The 13,149-nt window shown below is 64.2% G+C and overlaps 2 protein-coding genes across 2 annotated transcripts; one reads left to right on the forward strand and one right to left on the reverse strand.

The window, feature by feature from the left end:
- TMEM235 (transmembrane protein 235) lies at positions 1-6,353 on the forward strand. Its single transcript, XM_045490976.1, is given in 5 exon segments — positions 1-181; positions 1,531-1,611; positions 1,779-1,916; positions 4,764-4,847; positions 4,850-6,353. Coding segments are annotated over 5 exon segments (603 nt in total). The 5' UTR covers positions 1-27; the 3' UTR covers positions 4,996-6,353.
- Positions 6,354-6,974: 621 nt separating this feature from the next.
- On the reverse strand, positions 6,975-12,781 carry LOC123604611 (probable low-specificity L-threonine aldolase 2). Its single transcript, XM_045490959.1, has 7 exons — positions 12,458-12,781; positions 10,864-10,947; positions 10,234-10,322; positions 9,626-9,811; positions 8,815-8,952; positions 8,374-8,566; positions 6,975-7,818 (listed from the first exon to the last, which is right to left on the reverse strand). Exons 1-7 carry the CDS (start codon positions 12,657-12,659, stop codon positions 7,523-7,525), a joined length of 1,188 nt encoding a protein of 395 aa, XP_045346915.1. The 5' UTR covers positions 12,660-12,781; the 3' UTR covers positions 6,975-7,522.
- Positions 12,782-13,149: the final 368 nt, after the last annotated feature.

The following is a 13,149-nucleotide window of genomic DNA, read 5'->3' on the forward strand; positions in this document are numbered from 1 at the left end:
CCCGGGACCCTGCACCCCGAACCCCGCATGGCCCGGCTGGGCGCGCTGCTCAGCTTCGCGCTGCTGGCGGCCGCCGTGGCCAGCGACTACCGGTACGTCCTGGAGGTGGCGGACGCGGGCAACCGCACGGGGCGCGCCGCGCGGCGGTCCTGGCCCTCCGGGCTCTGGCGCGTCTGCGAAGGTACGGCGGGCGGCGGGCCCGGGGCACAGAGGGCGCGGCCAGAGTGGCACCCCCGCACGCCCCCACCTCCGTCCCCTCCCAGAACTGGCTGGGTGGTGACAGTCGGGCTACCAGTGCAGGTGCGGGAAATGAATGTGTTGGGGGGGGTGGGGGCGTTGCGGGACCCCTTAAGGACCCAAAAGCCTGGGGAGCAGGAGCCGTGGCCAGTCCCCTGCCCACCCTGGTGTGTGTGTCGGGGTGGGGGCGGGGTGTCTTGTGTTAGGAGCTGCGGCACGCACTTGACAGATGACCGGTCAGCCCCAGGCTCTCAGTGAGCTCTGCTGCTGGCTGATGCCTGACCTTGTCCTTGCTCAGCCTGCAAGTCGTTGCCGGAGAGGGAGAGAATGATGCTTCTCAGGATGCAAGCTGGGTGGGGGGCGGGGGCAGGAAGGAGGGGGCAGAGGCAGGGACAGGGGGCACCCAGGGGCCACTCTGCGGTTCCTCCTCACCAAGGGGTGTGGGGCCCCTGGGAAGGCACCCTGGGAATGTGACCACCAGCCGTGTCTTGATTGCTGTCCCCGGGGTTGAGCCTGGCACAGCCAGGGCTCTGGGCTGAGACCCACCCCCCCCCATCTCTCTACACACACACCGCTGCCCCCACCTGATCGTCTGACATGCACACGGGCACAAAACAGGAGTGCCACGTGCATTTCAGACCTGTATAGATGCTGCCAGGTCCAGAGAGAGGAGGGCATTCCCAACCCCCCCCCCCTGGGGGGCTTCCCCTGCACGGAACCAGCCCTGGGGGTCAGCAGGATCTATGAGAGGGTGTGAACGTGTGTGCATATGTCAGTGTGAGTGCAAGCGTGTGTGCACGGAAATGTGGGTGGTGAGCATGTGTCCCTGTGTGTATGAATCAACGTGTGAGCATCTCTGTGTGTGTGACTATGTGCACGTGCGTGTGCCCGTGTGTTTCCAAACGTGGGCACGAGTGCACGTGTGTGCAGGAGTCAGACACCCCATGACCTGCACCTTTTCCTGTCCAGGCAAAGCCACATGTGAGCACGCACACAGCCCCGGGCTTAAGGTTGAGGGCAGTGTGAAACTGTAGACAGGCATCCGCGTAGGTATCGTGGGTATGTTGTAGAAACAAAACACAAGGTCTGAAACCCTCCAAACCCATTTGGAGCCACGGCTCTGGGGTCCAGGAGAGAATCTGACGGGGCTCCGGGGCCACTGGTCAGCCCACTGGGTTCTGGCAGGAACCTCGCCGCGTGCCCACAGGCCCACCCATCTCAGAGGAACGCAGGGTGGGTGGGGGCCCGGCAGCTGTCCAGCCCACCAGGTTTCGCGTCCTTTCTGCTTTGCAGGGCAAAACAGCTGCGTCCCCCTGAGCGACCCCTTTGCCGGCGAGAGCCTGGATGCCTCCACTTCGGTGCGGCGCCTCGTCTGTGAGTCCTGGGCCCGAGTCACGCCCGTCCCTTCCCCAGTCTCCAGGTGAGACTGTCCTGTGAAGACGGACCTCCAGGCAGACAGGACTCTGAAGCGCTCACCTGCATCTGCCTTGGGGGGGTCGGTCCGCGTCCCCGCCCGCACCCTGAGCCCCCGCTCCTGGCAGCCCTCCACCGAGCTGTCATGGTGGTCTTGCCCCTGAGCCTCGTCCTTGTCGTGTGCGGCTGGATCTGCGGCCTCTTCGGTTCCCTGGCACAGAGCGTCCTTCTGCTGCTCTCCGCCGGCTGCTACTTCTTGCTGGGAGGTGAGTCCTGGGGGCCATGGGCCCTGGGAGGGCGTGCCTCCTCTCCTGCCACCCTTTCCCCGCTCCCATCGGTTGTGCTGAGCCTGGGCCCACCCTGGGGATCCAGCAGCAGCAGGCAAAGGCACCTTGGGTGGCAGCAGCCTTGATAGGGGCAGGGGCAGGGGCAGGGGTAGAGGCCTTTATAGTAGGGACAGGGGCAGGGGTTCTGGCTGTGGGCCTAGATCGAGGGACAGAGGAGCCCCGAGGTTGAGCTTCTAGGCATGGGAGGCATGAGACTCCCCGAGGCGACCCCAAGACCTGCCCTACTAGACCCGCAGGAAGGGCATGGGCTGACCCCTACCTGTTCTCCTTCCCAGACTGGCCTGGAAGGAGGAGAGAGAGTGGGCAGGGCCAGGCATTAAGACAGGTGAAAAGGGGCCTCACAGTCCTTGGCAGTGACCCCAGCCTAGCCCAGACGATGACTGGTGACAGTTCATCAGCTGACATTCATCTAGACTCTGCTGGGCACCGGGCCAGGCACTCCCGCAGGGGTGCAGCCGAGGCCTCTCTGTGGTCCCAGCCTCCAGCTGAGACGGTCAAGGATTCACCAAGGTCAGCAGGAAGCTTCACTGCTTTTTGGTGCCGTCTGCCCCTGGCAGCCAGCCGGTGCCCCCAGAAGCCCAAGGCTGGAGGTCACTGACGGTGGGCTGGGGCTCCTCGGGGTCAGTCCTCAGTGGCCTGTGCTGTCGGGGGCGAGGTCTGAGCCGAGTCTGGCATCCGGGCCAGCTCTACTGTCAGGGCCATGGCACTTGAGACCCAGACCATGTGGGCCTGGGGCTCCCTCTCGGGCAGGCCCGCCTCCTCCCCAGGGGATGCTGTGCCCTGTGGGAGGCCTTGGTCAAGACGGACTCGGCGGGCTTGCCTGAAGCCAAGAGACTGGGAGACCAGGAACCTGGGCGTGAGTGTGCTTTAGAGAACGAAAGTGGGAGAAATCAGCTGTGGCCTGACCCCAGAGACCGGATGTGTGGGCCCAGATCCAATCAAGAGGACCTTGGGAAGCCAGTGAGAGGAGTAAGAGAGTGGAACTGTATCCGGGAAACCTTGGCATTAGGCTCTCAGAACCAGGGCGCTGGCCAGTGGGTGGAGGGAGAACCTGGTTCAAAGAACAACGCCTCACGTGCTCCCCTCGCCCAGGGTCCAGTCTGGCTGCACCACTGCTCTCCTTGCGGCGGGGGGGGGGGGGGGGGGGGCGGGGGGGGAACTCCTTGGAAACAGGTCAGCTGACATCATTGACAGGAGCCCGTCCACGTGGCAGACACACTAGCTGTAGGGGCTCAGGGACAGGAATGTCACCCCGAGGGGACCTGTCTGAGGCCAGTTTGCCCCACGCCTACCCCCACCATCAGCGCCATAAGAGGAGGAGGGACAGAGGGGTCGGGGGCGAACACCCAGCCGGACGGGGTGCCCCCCCACCCCTGAGACAGGAGCATGAGTTCTCCTGCCACTGCCCAGCTTGAGGCTCCGTTGCCGGCCAGGGGTGGAGGTCAGCGGCTCAGAGAGTGGTCTGGCAGGAGCTGGAGCTGCTGTCCCCGTCCCCGGGCCAGGGGACGGGGTTGGGGGGTTGTTCCAGGTGGGGAGTCAGGCTCCAGAGATTACACCGCGTCCCCTCCTCTGCCGGGCTGGACGGAGGCAGCCAGTGGGCAGCCTGGGTGGCCTGGTCGGGAGCTCTGAGCGCCACAGGCTGAGACAGACACCTCTGTTTTGGGGACTCCCGCTGCGTGAGAGCTCCCACGGGAGCCTGAGAGCGGCCGTTTGCCAGCCCTGCTGCGGGGTGGTGACCCCAGTTCCAGGGCCCCCTCCAGGGGGCTTCAACGTCCTTCCCCAAATTGAATCCAAAACTTGTGCTGCGGCTCTGCCCAGCCCTAGTCTGGTGGCCGTGAGTCCTGCCTTCCTCCTTCCCAACTTTGGTCAAGTGAGGGATCACAGAGGGCTGGGACAGAGTCAGGCAATATGGGGACCCCAGGACTACGCCCCTTCTCTGAGCCCCAGTGAGATCCAGATCAGCTCCGGTCAGCCTCCTGCCCTGGGCGGAGCAGAGTCCAGAGGGAACCCTATGCCAGGAAATGCCTGTGGAGGGCATCAGGACCCCCCCCCACCCCCGCCAGCTTTCCCTACAGTTGGCACAAAGGGTAGGCTCAGCCTGCAGCTATGGGACACGGGGTGCTTCTCTGGGCTGGTCCTTCTGACTCGGGGTGAACGGGAAAATGTCCCAGTGGCCAACTCTTAGCTTGCCCCAGAATCTCTGGGCACCGGGTCACTGCACCCAGCACCCTGTGCAAAGTCGGAGTGTCAGAGGGAGGAGGGTGTTCACTTCAGGGGAAGACGGGGTGATGGGATCAGGCAGGCAGGGCCTGGATCGGAGACCTTGGGGGCGGGGAGAGGGCCTGCAGAGGCCAGACACTTAGGCTAGGGCCAGAAGGAGAGGAGGGGGTAACCCAATGAAGCGGGGGGGATGTGCAAGGAAGAGGGGGCCTGGTCAGAGCTCTGGAGCCCCCGACTCCCAGTAGAGGTCACTAGCTGTGTGTGTGTGTGTGTGTGTGTGTTGGGGACTCCGGGGAATACAGGAGGGTGCTGGGATACAGAGATGGTTTATGTGAGTCGGGACCGTTGCTGGGGTGTAGGTGGTGCTGTTTGTAAGGGGTTTTGTGGGGTGAGTTCAGGGACTGGACAGGAGCCTCCGCTTCCCCCAAAGGCCAGTGGACAGGGGCTCCGAGGCCGTGTCTGCAGGACCGCCTTGGCCAGGACCTGGTTAGGCAGCTGCCCCCAGCGGGCAGCCCCACAGAGTGGTCCCCCTGCCCCCTCCCCCAGGTGCCCTGACCCTGGTGGGGGTCAGCATCTACACCAGCTACTCGCACCTGGCCTTCCCTGAGACTGCCCACCAGTACGGCCCCCGGACGTCCGCATCAGCTTCGGCTGGTCCGCAGCCCCGGCCTGGGGCTGTTGCGACTCGGAGGCACTCAGCGGCCTCCCCCTGCTCACAGCGGCCCGAGCCCTCAGCCTGAGCCGGCAGCCGGGTGTCCCCCCCTCCGTGGTCATCTGAGTCTCAGAGGGGCGAGCGGCGGCGGGGAGAGGGGCTCAGTTTCCCTTCGCATGCCTAGGCCTGGCTGGAGCTCTGGCTGGGAGGGCACCCCTGGGGGTGGGGCAGGGGGCTGGGGGCAGAGCCAAGGATCCGGTCTCCTCTTGCTTGGCAAAGCCAGATGTTTGGGGGGCCTCCCGTGCCCGGTTCGTGCCCTTTAAGGACCAACTGGTTTGGCCTCCTCTCAGGCATGAGTTGAAGGGCTCCCAGCAAGAGACAGCAAGTGGCCCGAGATCGTCAGTGGGGCCGGGGCGGGCGTGCTCAGCGGGCCCCCTGGCGTCTCTCGGGCGGGGCCTGCACTGGCCCTCCTCCGCCAGTCCTGGTGAGCCATCTGTCCTCATTCCCAGGGCCCTGGCTCAGGCGCAGAAGCCACCCTTTGACCTGGGGAGGGGTGAGTTTGAGAGAGAAGCAACTACCCCTTAAACATCCACTGAGTCAGGCCCCATGCGGAGTGCCGCTGCTCGTCTGCCTGTGAGGTTCTCGGGGTACCCTTCACATGAGCTGCCATTCACCCATTTTACAGAAGGGAAGTCTGAGGCCCCGACCATCCCGGAGCAAATGGCAGAGGCAGATGCCCTTACAGGCAGGTGGACCCCTAGGCTCAGTTCTGTCCGCTGGTCTTCGAGGGCAGGCGTTGGTGGGGAGGATGCTGAAGAGGGGTGCCTGGGAGCCCCCCGGGATTTGCAGAGGGCTCTGAGTGGGCTGGATGCACCTGTGCCCCCTTGTTCTCGGGCCTGGTGGGGCTGCCGCTTCCGACGGGCTGGTACTCCGGGACCCCACTCCTCCCATCTGCAGCTCCCTGCGGGATGTCTGGGGGTCCCGAACAAGCAGGTGCCGAAGTCCCGGTGGGGGTGGGGGAGCCATGGCAGGCGGCGAGGTGACCCAGAGCGGCAGAAACCAGGGCCCAGAGCTTTCGGCGCCTCCGGCTTCCTGAACGGAGGTGGGTGGGGCTCAGCACGCAGACCCTGGGTCATCGGGAGACACGAGACACGCTCACTCTCCTGTAGGTAGAGAAGGCGGGAGACCCCGAGGAGAAGGGTCCCTGAAGCCCCAGACAGCCCCATTTGGGGCTCAGGACCTTCCAGAGTCTGGGATGTGTGTGGGGGTGGGGGAGGGGGATGGTGGCCTCTCTGGTCTCGGTCTTCCCCTCCCCCAGCCTCCCTTCATCGCTCCAAAGGTTACAGGAAGCTCCTTGGGGCCTTCGGGGGCTGCACCGCTGGGGGCCCCCACTGAGGGCTTCCCTTCCTATGTGTGCGTTAGCATTTACCGTTCCAGGTAGCAACGGTGTGCCCACTTGTCCTTAAATAAATCAGTTCATGCTACGTGCGGATGAGCCTTGTTTTTCTCTCCGAAAATTTTTTGCAGAATAAATAACACACGCGTGTGGCTTATGAAGAGTGCGAGGGCAATAACCTTGTTACCAGCTGTGTGTTTGTGTGTCTGTGTCTGTCCATCCAGGGATGCCTTCTGCAAACCCAGCAAAGCTCCTTCCCTTCAGGTCAGCACAGGGGAGAGGACCCCCGCCTCACGCCAGATCCTGGATGGGGGCGGGGCAGGGGGGGGTGCTTTGCCGGCAGGTCTTCTCAGCTTGTGAGGCTCTAACTTGACCTCTCCTGCGGTTCCCTGGGGAGCGGGGGGTGCAAGGGTTCGCCTCCCTGTCTGTAGCTGGGCCTAAATTACCCCCGGAGTTGCTAAAAAACGAGATCCGATCCCAAATTCTTTACAGTAAAGACATATTCTTTTGTAAGCAGATTTGATTTATCTTTTTTTTTAATGTTTATTTTTGATAGAGAGAGAGAGAGAGAGAGAGGCAGAGCATGAGCAGGGGAGGGGCACAGAGAGAGACAGAATCGGAAGCAGGCTCCAGGCTCCGGGCCGTCAGCACAGAGCACGACGTGGGGCTCGAACTCACAGACCGTGAGATCATGACCTGAGCAGAAGTCTGATGCTCAACCGACTGAGGCACCCAGGCGCCCCAGAAATTTTATTTTAAAAAAAAGGAAAATGCATAGAGATGAATACGGGCTAAAGCCCAGCCCCCCGACACGGGAGTTACTGCTCTTTGCCATCCAGCGCCCCGCTGTCCCTTTCTGATTTTCCTATCACCTTTCCCCCGTGTCCCCGAGTACGAGCACAGGACACGCTCATCTGCTGCGTGACTCTGAGCAGATGGCTCAGGGCCGCTTCCTCTTCTGCGCACTGGGAGCAGAGGCCCTGCCCTGGCTGCTTCCTGGGCTCTGGTGGGGGGCTGGAATGGGGTCCCTCCTGTCGGCATTTGTGGCACCCCGTCCCTGTCCCCGTTCCCGACACAGGTGGCGCTCCGGGCTTGCTGAATGAGTGCCAGAGGAAGGTTTCGCCCCGGGCGTGGGAAGTCCAGGGGTCCAAGGAGACAAGGGGGAGACGGGGTGTCCTTTTACTGCCTCTCCTGCCACCCGCTCCCTCGGGACACCTCCACTCCCCGCCTGGAGCCCGGCTGGGGCCCAGGGGCCGGTCACCCTGTCCTCAGGGCCCCCAGCTGCTTCAGCACGAACCCCCACTTCCTCAGCGCCAGCTCGGTGTCCCGTGCGGAGACGTCGCGGTGCCACACGGCGCGCACTGACCGCCCGGTCCAGGGGAACAGCAGCACGCGCACCGCGCGGCCGGTCTGCGCCACCTCGTCCGCGCTCACGGCCTGCAGACGCTGGCAGAGCTCCCGGGGCGGCAGCCCGTCCACTCTCACCATCACCATGTTCGTCTCCACGGCGGCGAGATCCACGGAGCAGATAGGGGACGCCAGCTCCTGGAGCCCTGGGCCCAGGTCCCGTGGTGAGTGGAGCCCGACCCCAGGACCCCACCACCGCCTCCACCGCCGGGCCCTGTCGCCCCGGGAAAGGCAGAGGGCAGCCCGACGGTAGTGGGGCAAAGAGAGACCCGGGATCCTGACACGGACTTCAGAGTCCGACAGACTTGGCTGCACTAGCTGCGTGACCTTGGACGGATCAGTTAACCTTCCTGGGCCTCAGTTTACTCCTCTTTCAAGTGGGGACACGAAGGGGCTGTTTCGAGGACTCAATTAGGAAACGTAAGGCCCAAGTTAGAGGCTCCGCTCTGCCGGATCCCGCAGGAAATGAGAATTCCTGACCCCCGTGGAGGGTTTAGTGGTACGGGCCCCGCATCACCGTGGTCTGGGAAACCACCGTCGCCCCCGGGGCCCGACCCGTCATGGCTCGGTGGCTTAACCCTCGTGTTCCAGAATCAGAAGGATGTGGCCCTGCTGGGGATTTGGGTCCCGCTGCAGAGGACCCCCAAGGCACTCTTCCGGGAGCAAAAGGAAGTGAGGGAGGGGGCATGAGGTCCGGGCACCTTGGGCAAATCTCCGAGCGTTCCGGTGGTCCCTCAGCAGCACCTCCTCCACGTCTGCCAGTCCTACCAGGGCAGCTGCGGCCAGCACCCCCGCCTGGCGCATCCCCCCGCCCAGGGCTTTCCGGAGGCGCCAGGCTCCTTCGATGAAGTCCTCGGGCCCCCCAACCAGGGCTCCCACCGGTGCGCCCAGGCCCTGGGAGGAAGAGAGGAGAGAGTCCCGCGTGCCTGCGCCCCCAGGTGTGCATCTCTGTCCTCTCACCCCGGGGGGAGGGGGATGTGAAGGGGACAGGGAAGGGCAGACACCGCGGCCCCATCTGGGGTCGGGGCTCGAGGGGCCCGGGGCCAGCAGCGGCCCTCATAGGAGCTCGGGCACCGGCTCCGACTCCTCTTGTGGGCACCCCCATCACCCTGTGTCTGGGAGGCAGCCGGTGGCTTCCCCACCTTGGAGAAACAGAGAGACACAGAGTCACAGTGTTCCACGATGCGGGCGGGGGGCACGTGCAGAGCCACCGCAGCGTTCATCAGCCGGGCCCCGTCCAGGTGGACCCGGACCCCGCAGCTCTGGGCCAGGAGGCGCACCTGGGGGCCAAGTGCAGGCCACAGTCAGAGGGGCTGGGCTTGGGGCAGGAGCCGAGGGAGGATGGGTCTCCAGAAGGTCACGGGGTTTGGTTCCTGGAGGAGCCATGGCGGGGGCGGGGGGTGGGGGGTACGAAGTGAAGAGAGCTGGGTCGGTGACCAGCTTGGCCGCCTGGGACCTGAGCAGGCACACCTTCTGCCTGGACCTGGGTGCCGTCCTCTAGGAAAGGGGGTCGACGGTGAGCGTTTCATCTCACGCCTACGGTGGCTGTGGCCAGAGTGGTAGATGCCCCTCCTACCCAGGCCGCACCCCTGCTCCGTGGAGATGCTCTCAGCCCTTCTCAGCCCTTCTCACAGGCAAAGGGCAGGTCTGGAGACTTAGCACTCAGGTTCTCACACCGGGGAGTGGGTCGGTTCCTGCACAAGCTGGTGCTACTCTGGGCTCCCTGGGAGGGAGGGGTGGGGGACGGGTCTCTGTTCTGGGGCCTAAAGTGGGGCAATAGTGCCCTTCACATCTGCAGCCTGGGACCACATATCCTCCCACAACACTTCTGGCTGCGATGGGCACCCACGGCCCATGTCAGAGACCTAATCCCCAGAGAGGAGGGGCCCCATGGGACAGGAAGCCAGGAGCTGGCTGGTGGGGTGGGGGGCACAGACGTGGGGTAGGGCCTACCTGGCGTAGGTAGTCGATGGGGAGAACCCGGCCCCCCGAGCTGCTGTGGGTGTTTTCCAGGCAGATGAGCTCACAGACCGGGTGGTAGGGGCTCCCGAGGCCCCGTGTGACCATCCTCTCCAGCTCAACCAGGTCCAGGGTCCCATGGGGCAGGTCTGGGAGGGGGTGGGAGTGCACCCCAGCAATCTGCAGGTATTGGGGTGGGGATTCAGGATCAGGTGCAGGGGCTCAGGGTCACCTCCTACCTCTGTCCTGTCTGCTTGTCCCCAGCTCTGGACCATGGAGCCTTGCCCTTGTGCTGCAGCCCGAGGGTTCGCGTGCTCCCCCCACCCCCCCCCCCGCCCCAGCAATCAAGGGCCGCGTGCTCTGGGTACCCACTAGGGGGCAGCAGGACACCAAGCACAGCCGGTGTCCCCGTGGCGGCCGGAGCCGCGGCTGCCCCCACGTGGTCAGTCTGGGGATGGCTCTCCTTCCCGCCTCCTTAGAGACGCCACCACCCGGCCATTTCTTCCCTCTGCAGGTCCCATCGCGGTGCCTGGAAAGCAGGTTCCCACCAGAAATGCTGAGCAGCTCGTGCTGGCTCCAGATGAGGGGTGACGGGTCCTTACCTGAGCCACCCCGCCCTGCTCATAGACGTGGAGGTGGCTCTCCTGCCCGAGGAGGAGCTGGGAGCCCCTGCGCTGGCAGTGACACATCACTGAGATAGATGGGGGAGGGCAGTGTCGGCTCCGAGTGCCACGGGGCCCACCGGCAGAGCGTCTCCTGCACTGGAAGCCCACCACGGTGCTGCCCCTTGGGGCCAAGCAGCTCCGGGCACGAGCCTCAGTCGGGCCCAGCAGGAAACCGAGGGCGCATGCGCACTGGGGAGCCAGAGAGTTTGACAAAGGGACAACTTCTAAAGGTGTGGCAGCATGTAGGGAAGTCAGAAGGGACAGTGCAAGACCCCCCAGGCCTTAAGGGGCAAGAGAAGGCTGTGGTTACCAGAACCTGGAGACAGGGCAGTGTGGAGAGGGCTGGCCCAGGGAGAGCCTCTGGGGAGGGAGCTGGGGGAGGAGCGCAGACACGCTGGCCTCACTCTCCTCCCCCCCTCCCCTCCTGCTAGGGGCCCTCCTGACTGAGCCCAACAGAAATCCAGATGGCTCAGGACCCCACTGATGTTGTCCCAGCCCCGCCTCCAGCACCAAGGAGAGAAACACGGAGGGAGGGGCTGGAGGGCAGAGTCACCCGACGCCTCTCACCAGAGATAAGGTTGGCCATGGTGTTGGTGGGCACGAACAAGGTCCGATCCACCCCCAGCAGCGTGGCTGCCTTTTCCTGCAGCTCTGAGGAGGAGAGGGATGGGGTGCAAGGAGGATTCATCAACAATGGCAGTCTCCTTGCATCACTCATAACCGTGAGCCCATGTCGTGATGAGGTGAGTGGCCAAGCCAGACAAGAGCCCTGGTCTGCCAGCTGCACAGTCTGTGGTCTTGGTGACCGCATATCTGGGTCCAGAGGCCCCTCACTGAACCCTCTACACCCAGCCTCCTCCTGGGCCACGGTCTCCCCCCCCACCCCCAGTTGAAACTGTGGTTTGAACCCCCCTGTCCCATCCAGACCTCACACCTGTCTCACTTCCTTTCCCATCAGGCCCTTGCAGGTGGGGCCTTGCGGTTTCTCTGCTGACTTCCTCTCCCAGAACAGGACAGGAGCTCTCAGAAGGGGGGACTCGGGGAGGGGGTGAGCGGGGCTTCTGGCTCCTGCTTTGAAGCCTGCTGTGGCTCCCCTCTGCCTGTGGCATCAAGTGCAAAGTCTTCAGCATGACATTCAAGGGCAGTGGGATTTGCCTTCTGCCTCCACCTCCAGGGACAGGGGTGGCCCCGGCACCCCACGCTCCAGCCACATTCCCTTATCCATATCCTGAACACCTTTCTCACCTCCCAGTGAGCTGGCTCCCTTCCTTGTCTGGGGGCTCCACTCACCCTTCAGGAGGCTACTCTGCAAAGTCCCCCTTCCCTGTGAATTCCACGCCTCCGCTCACCCCCAGTTCTCAAGGCCCTCTCTGTGGACACATGTCAACCCCAGCACTTCCCCCACCCCATGGTGGTATGCCACTAAGCAGTGGGCTCAGCATTTTTGAAGTTCCAGGCAACAGTAGGTGTCTGCAAAATTCATGATCACCAGACGCCATCTGGCCCCACAGACAGGCCCTGGGGGCTCAAGTGGCAATCTGTAGCTTGTCCCCAGCACCGGAGAGGGTTGTACGCACCCCGGCAATAGCAGTGGTCCGCAACTGTCAACCCAGGGTGGGAATGCTGTCACTGTGTCACTTGAAAACACTCCCTAGCTTATTGGAGCCCGCTCCTTGAGAGGTGCAGGCTGCGGAAAACCCCCTTATCTAGAGCGGCTTTCTGTTTGTCTTCACGTGGAAAGACAGTGGATCCAGGACAAGAGCTACAGGTTTTAGAGAAAAGACCTGCGCTCACATACTGCCTTGCCGTTTACTGGGTATGAGACCTTGTGTGCCACACTCGCTGCGATGCTGATCTTAGAGCCCTCCTGTGCAAGGTGAGACCACACCCATCTCTTCCAGCAGTGGCACGACACTTCAGTGTGCACACGCATCACCTGGGCATCCTGTTAGCGTGCCGATTCTGGCTCAGCAGGTGGAAGGGTGGGACCTGGGGATCTGCATCCCTAACAGACTGAGCAGCTAGGCCCGCAGAGCTTCACGCCCAGCCTGCCGCTGAGCCGCCACCCGCGCGCCCGGGGCCGCCTCTCCCGCCAGCACCACGGACAGCGCCCCGGGGTCTCGGCGACGACCCCAGGCCCCGGCCTGCCCACCCGGCTCACCGCGGACGGTGGGGTCCTCTCCGTAGTCGTCGTCCCCCACGACCGCCTCGGCCATGGCGCGCCTCATGGCCGGCCCGGGCTTGGTCACCGTGTCGCTGCGCAGGTCCACCACGTGCACCGGGACCCCCGCCCCGCCCCCAGACCCCCGCGTCCGGAGGGCCCCCTGCCGCTGGACCGCGGCCCGAGCCAGTCCACGAAGCATGGCGGGGGCAGCTCCCGACCCCACCCCGACCCTCCCGAGGGAGCGCTACCCGGAGCGGCGAGGGTCGGCACGGCTTCCCCGACCTCGACCTCGGCCGCTGACCAGGGCCTGCGGGGGCGCCCGCGGCATGCTGGAAGTTGTAGTTCGGACTTCGTCCCGGCGGGCACTGCGCAGGCCCGGGCAGGAGGGTGCCGAGGCACGCTGGGAGTTGTAGTTCGGGCTTCGCGGGGTGGACACGGCGCGAGATGGGCCTGGGGCAGAGAGGGAGTCACAGACGGGGAAACTGAGCCGTGCACCAGCTAATGCCTACAGTCACATGTGGCGGAGGTGGCCCGGCCGGCTGTCCCCGGAGTCCCCAAGGTCCCGTTCTGAACCACTACTTTCCGTCGCCCCTAAAAAATAGCATCCCGCCATCTGCTTTTTTCGATATGGATTTTTCTGAGGACCTCCTGCGTGTCAGGCATGGCCTAAACGCCAGGCAGAGGGATAT

Source organism: Leopardus geoffroyi, chromosome E1, assembly GCF_018350155.1.
Source record: "Leopardus geoffroyi isolate Oge1 chromosome E1, O.geoffroyi_Oge1_pat1.0, whole genome shotgun sequence".
Taxonomy (NCBI): Eukaryota; Metazoa; Chordata; class Mammalia; order Carnivora; family Felidae; genus Leopardus; species Leopardus geoffroyi.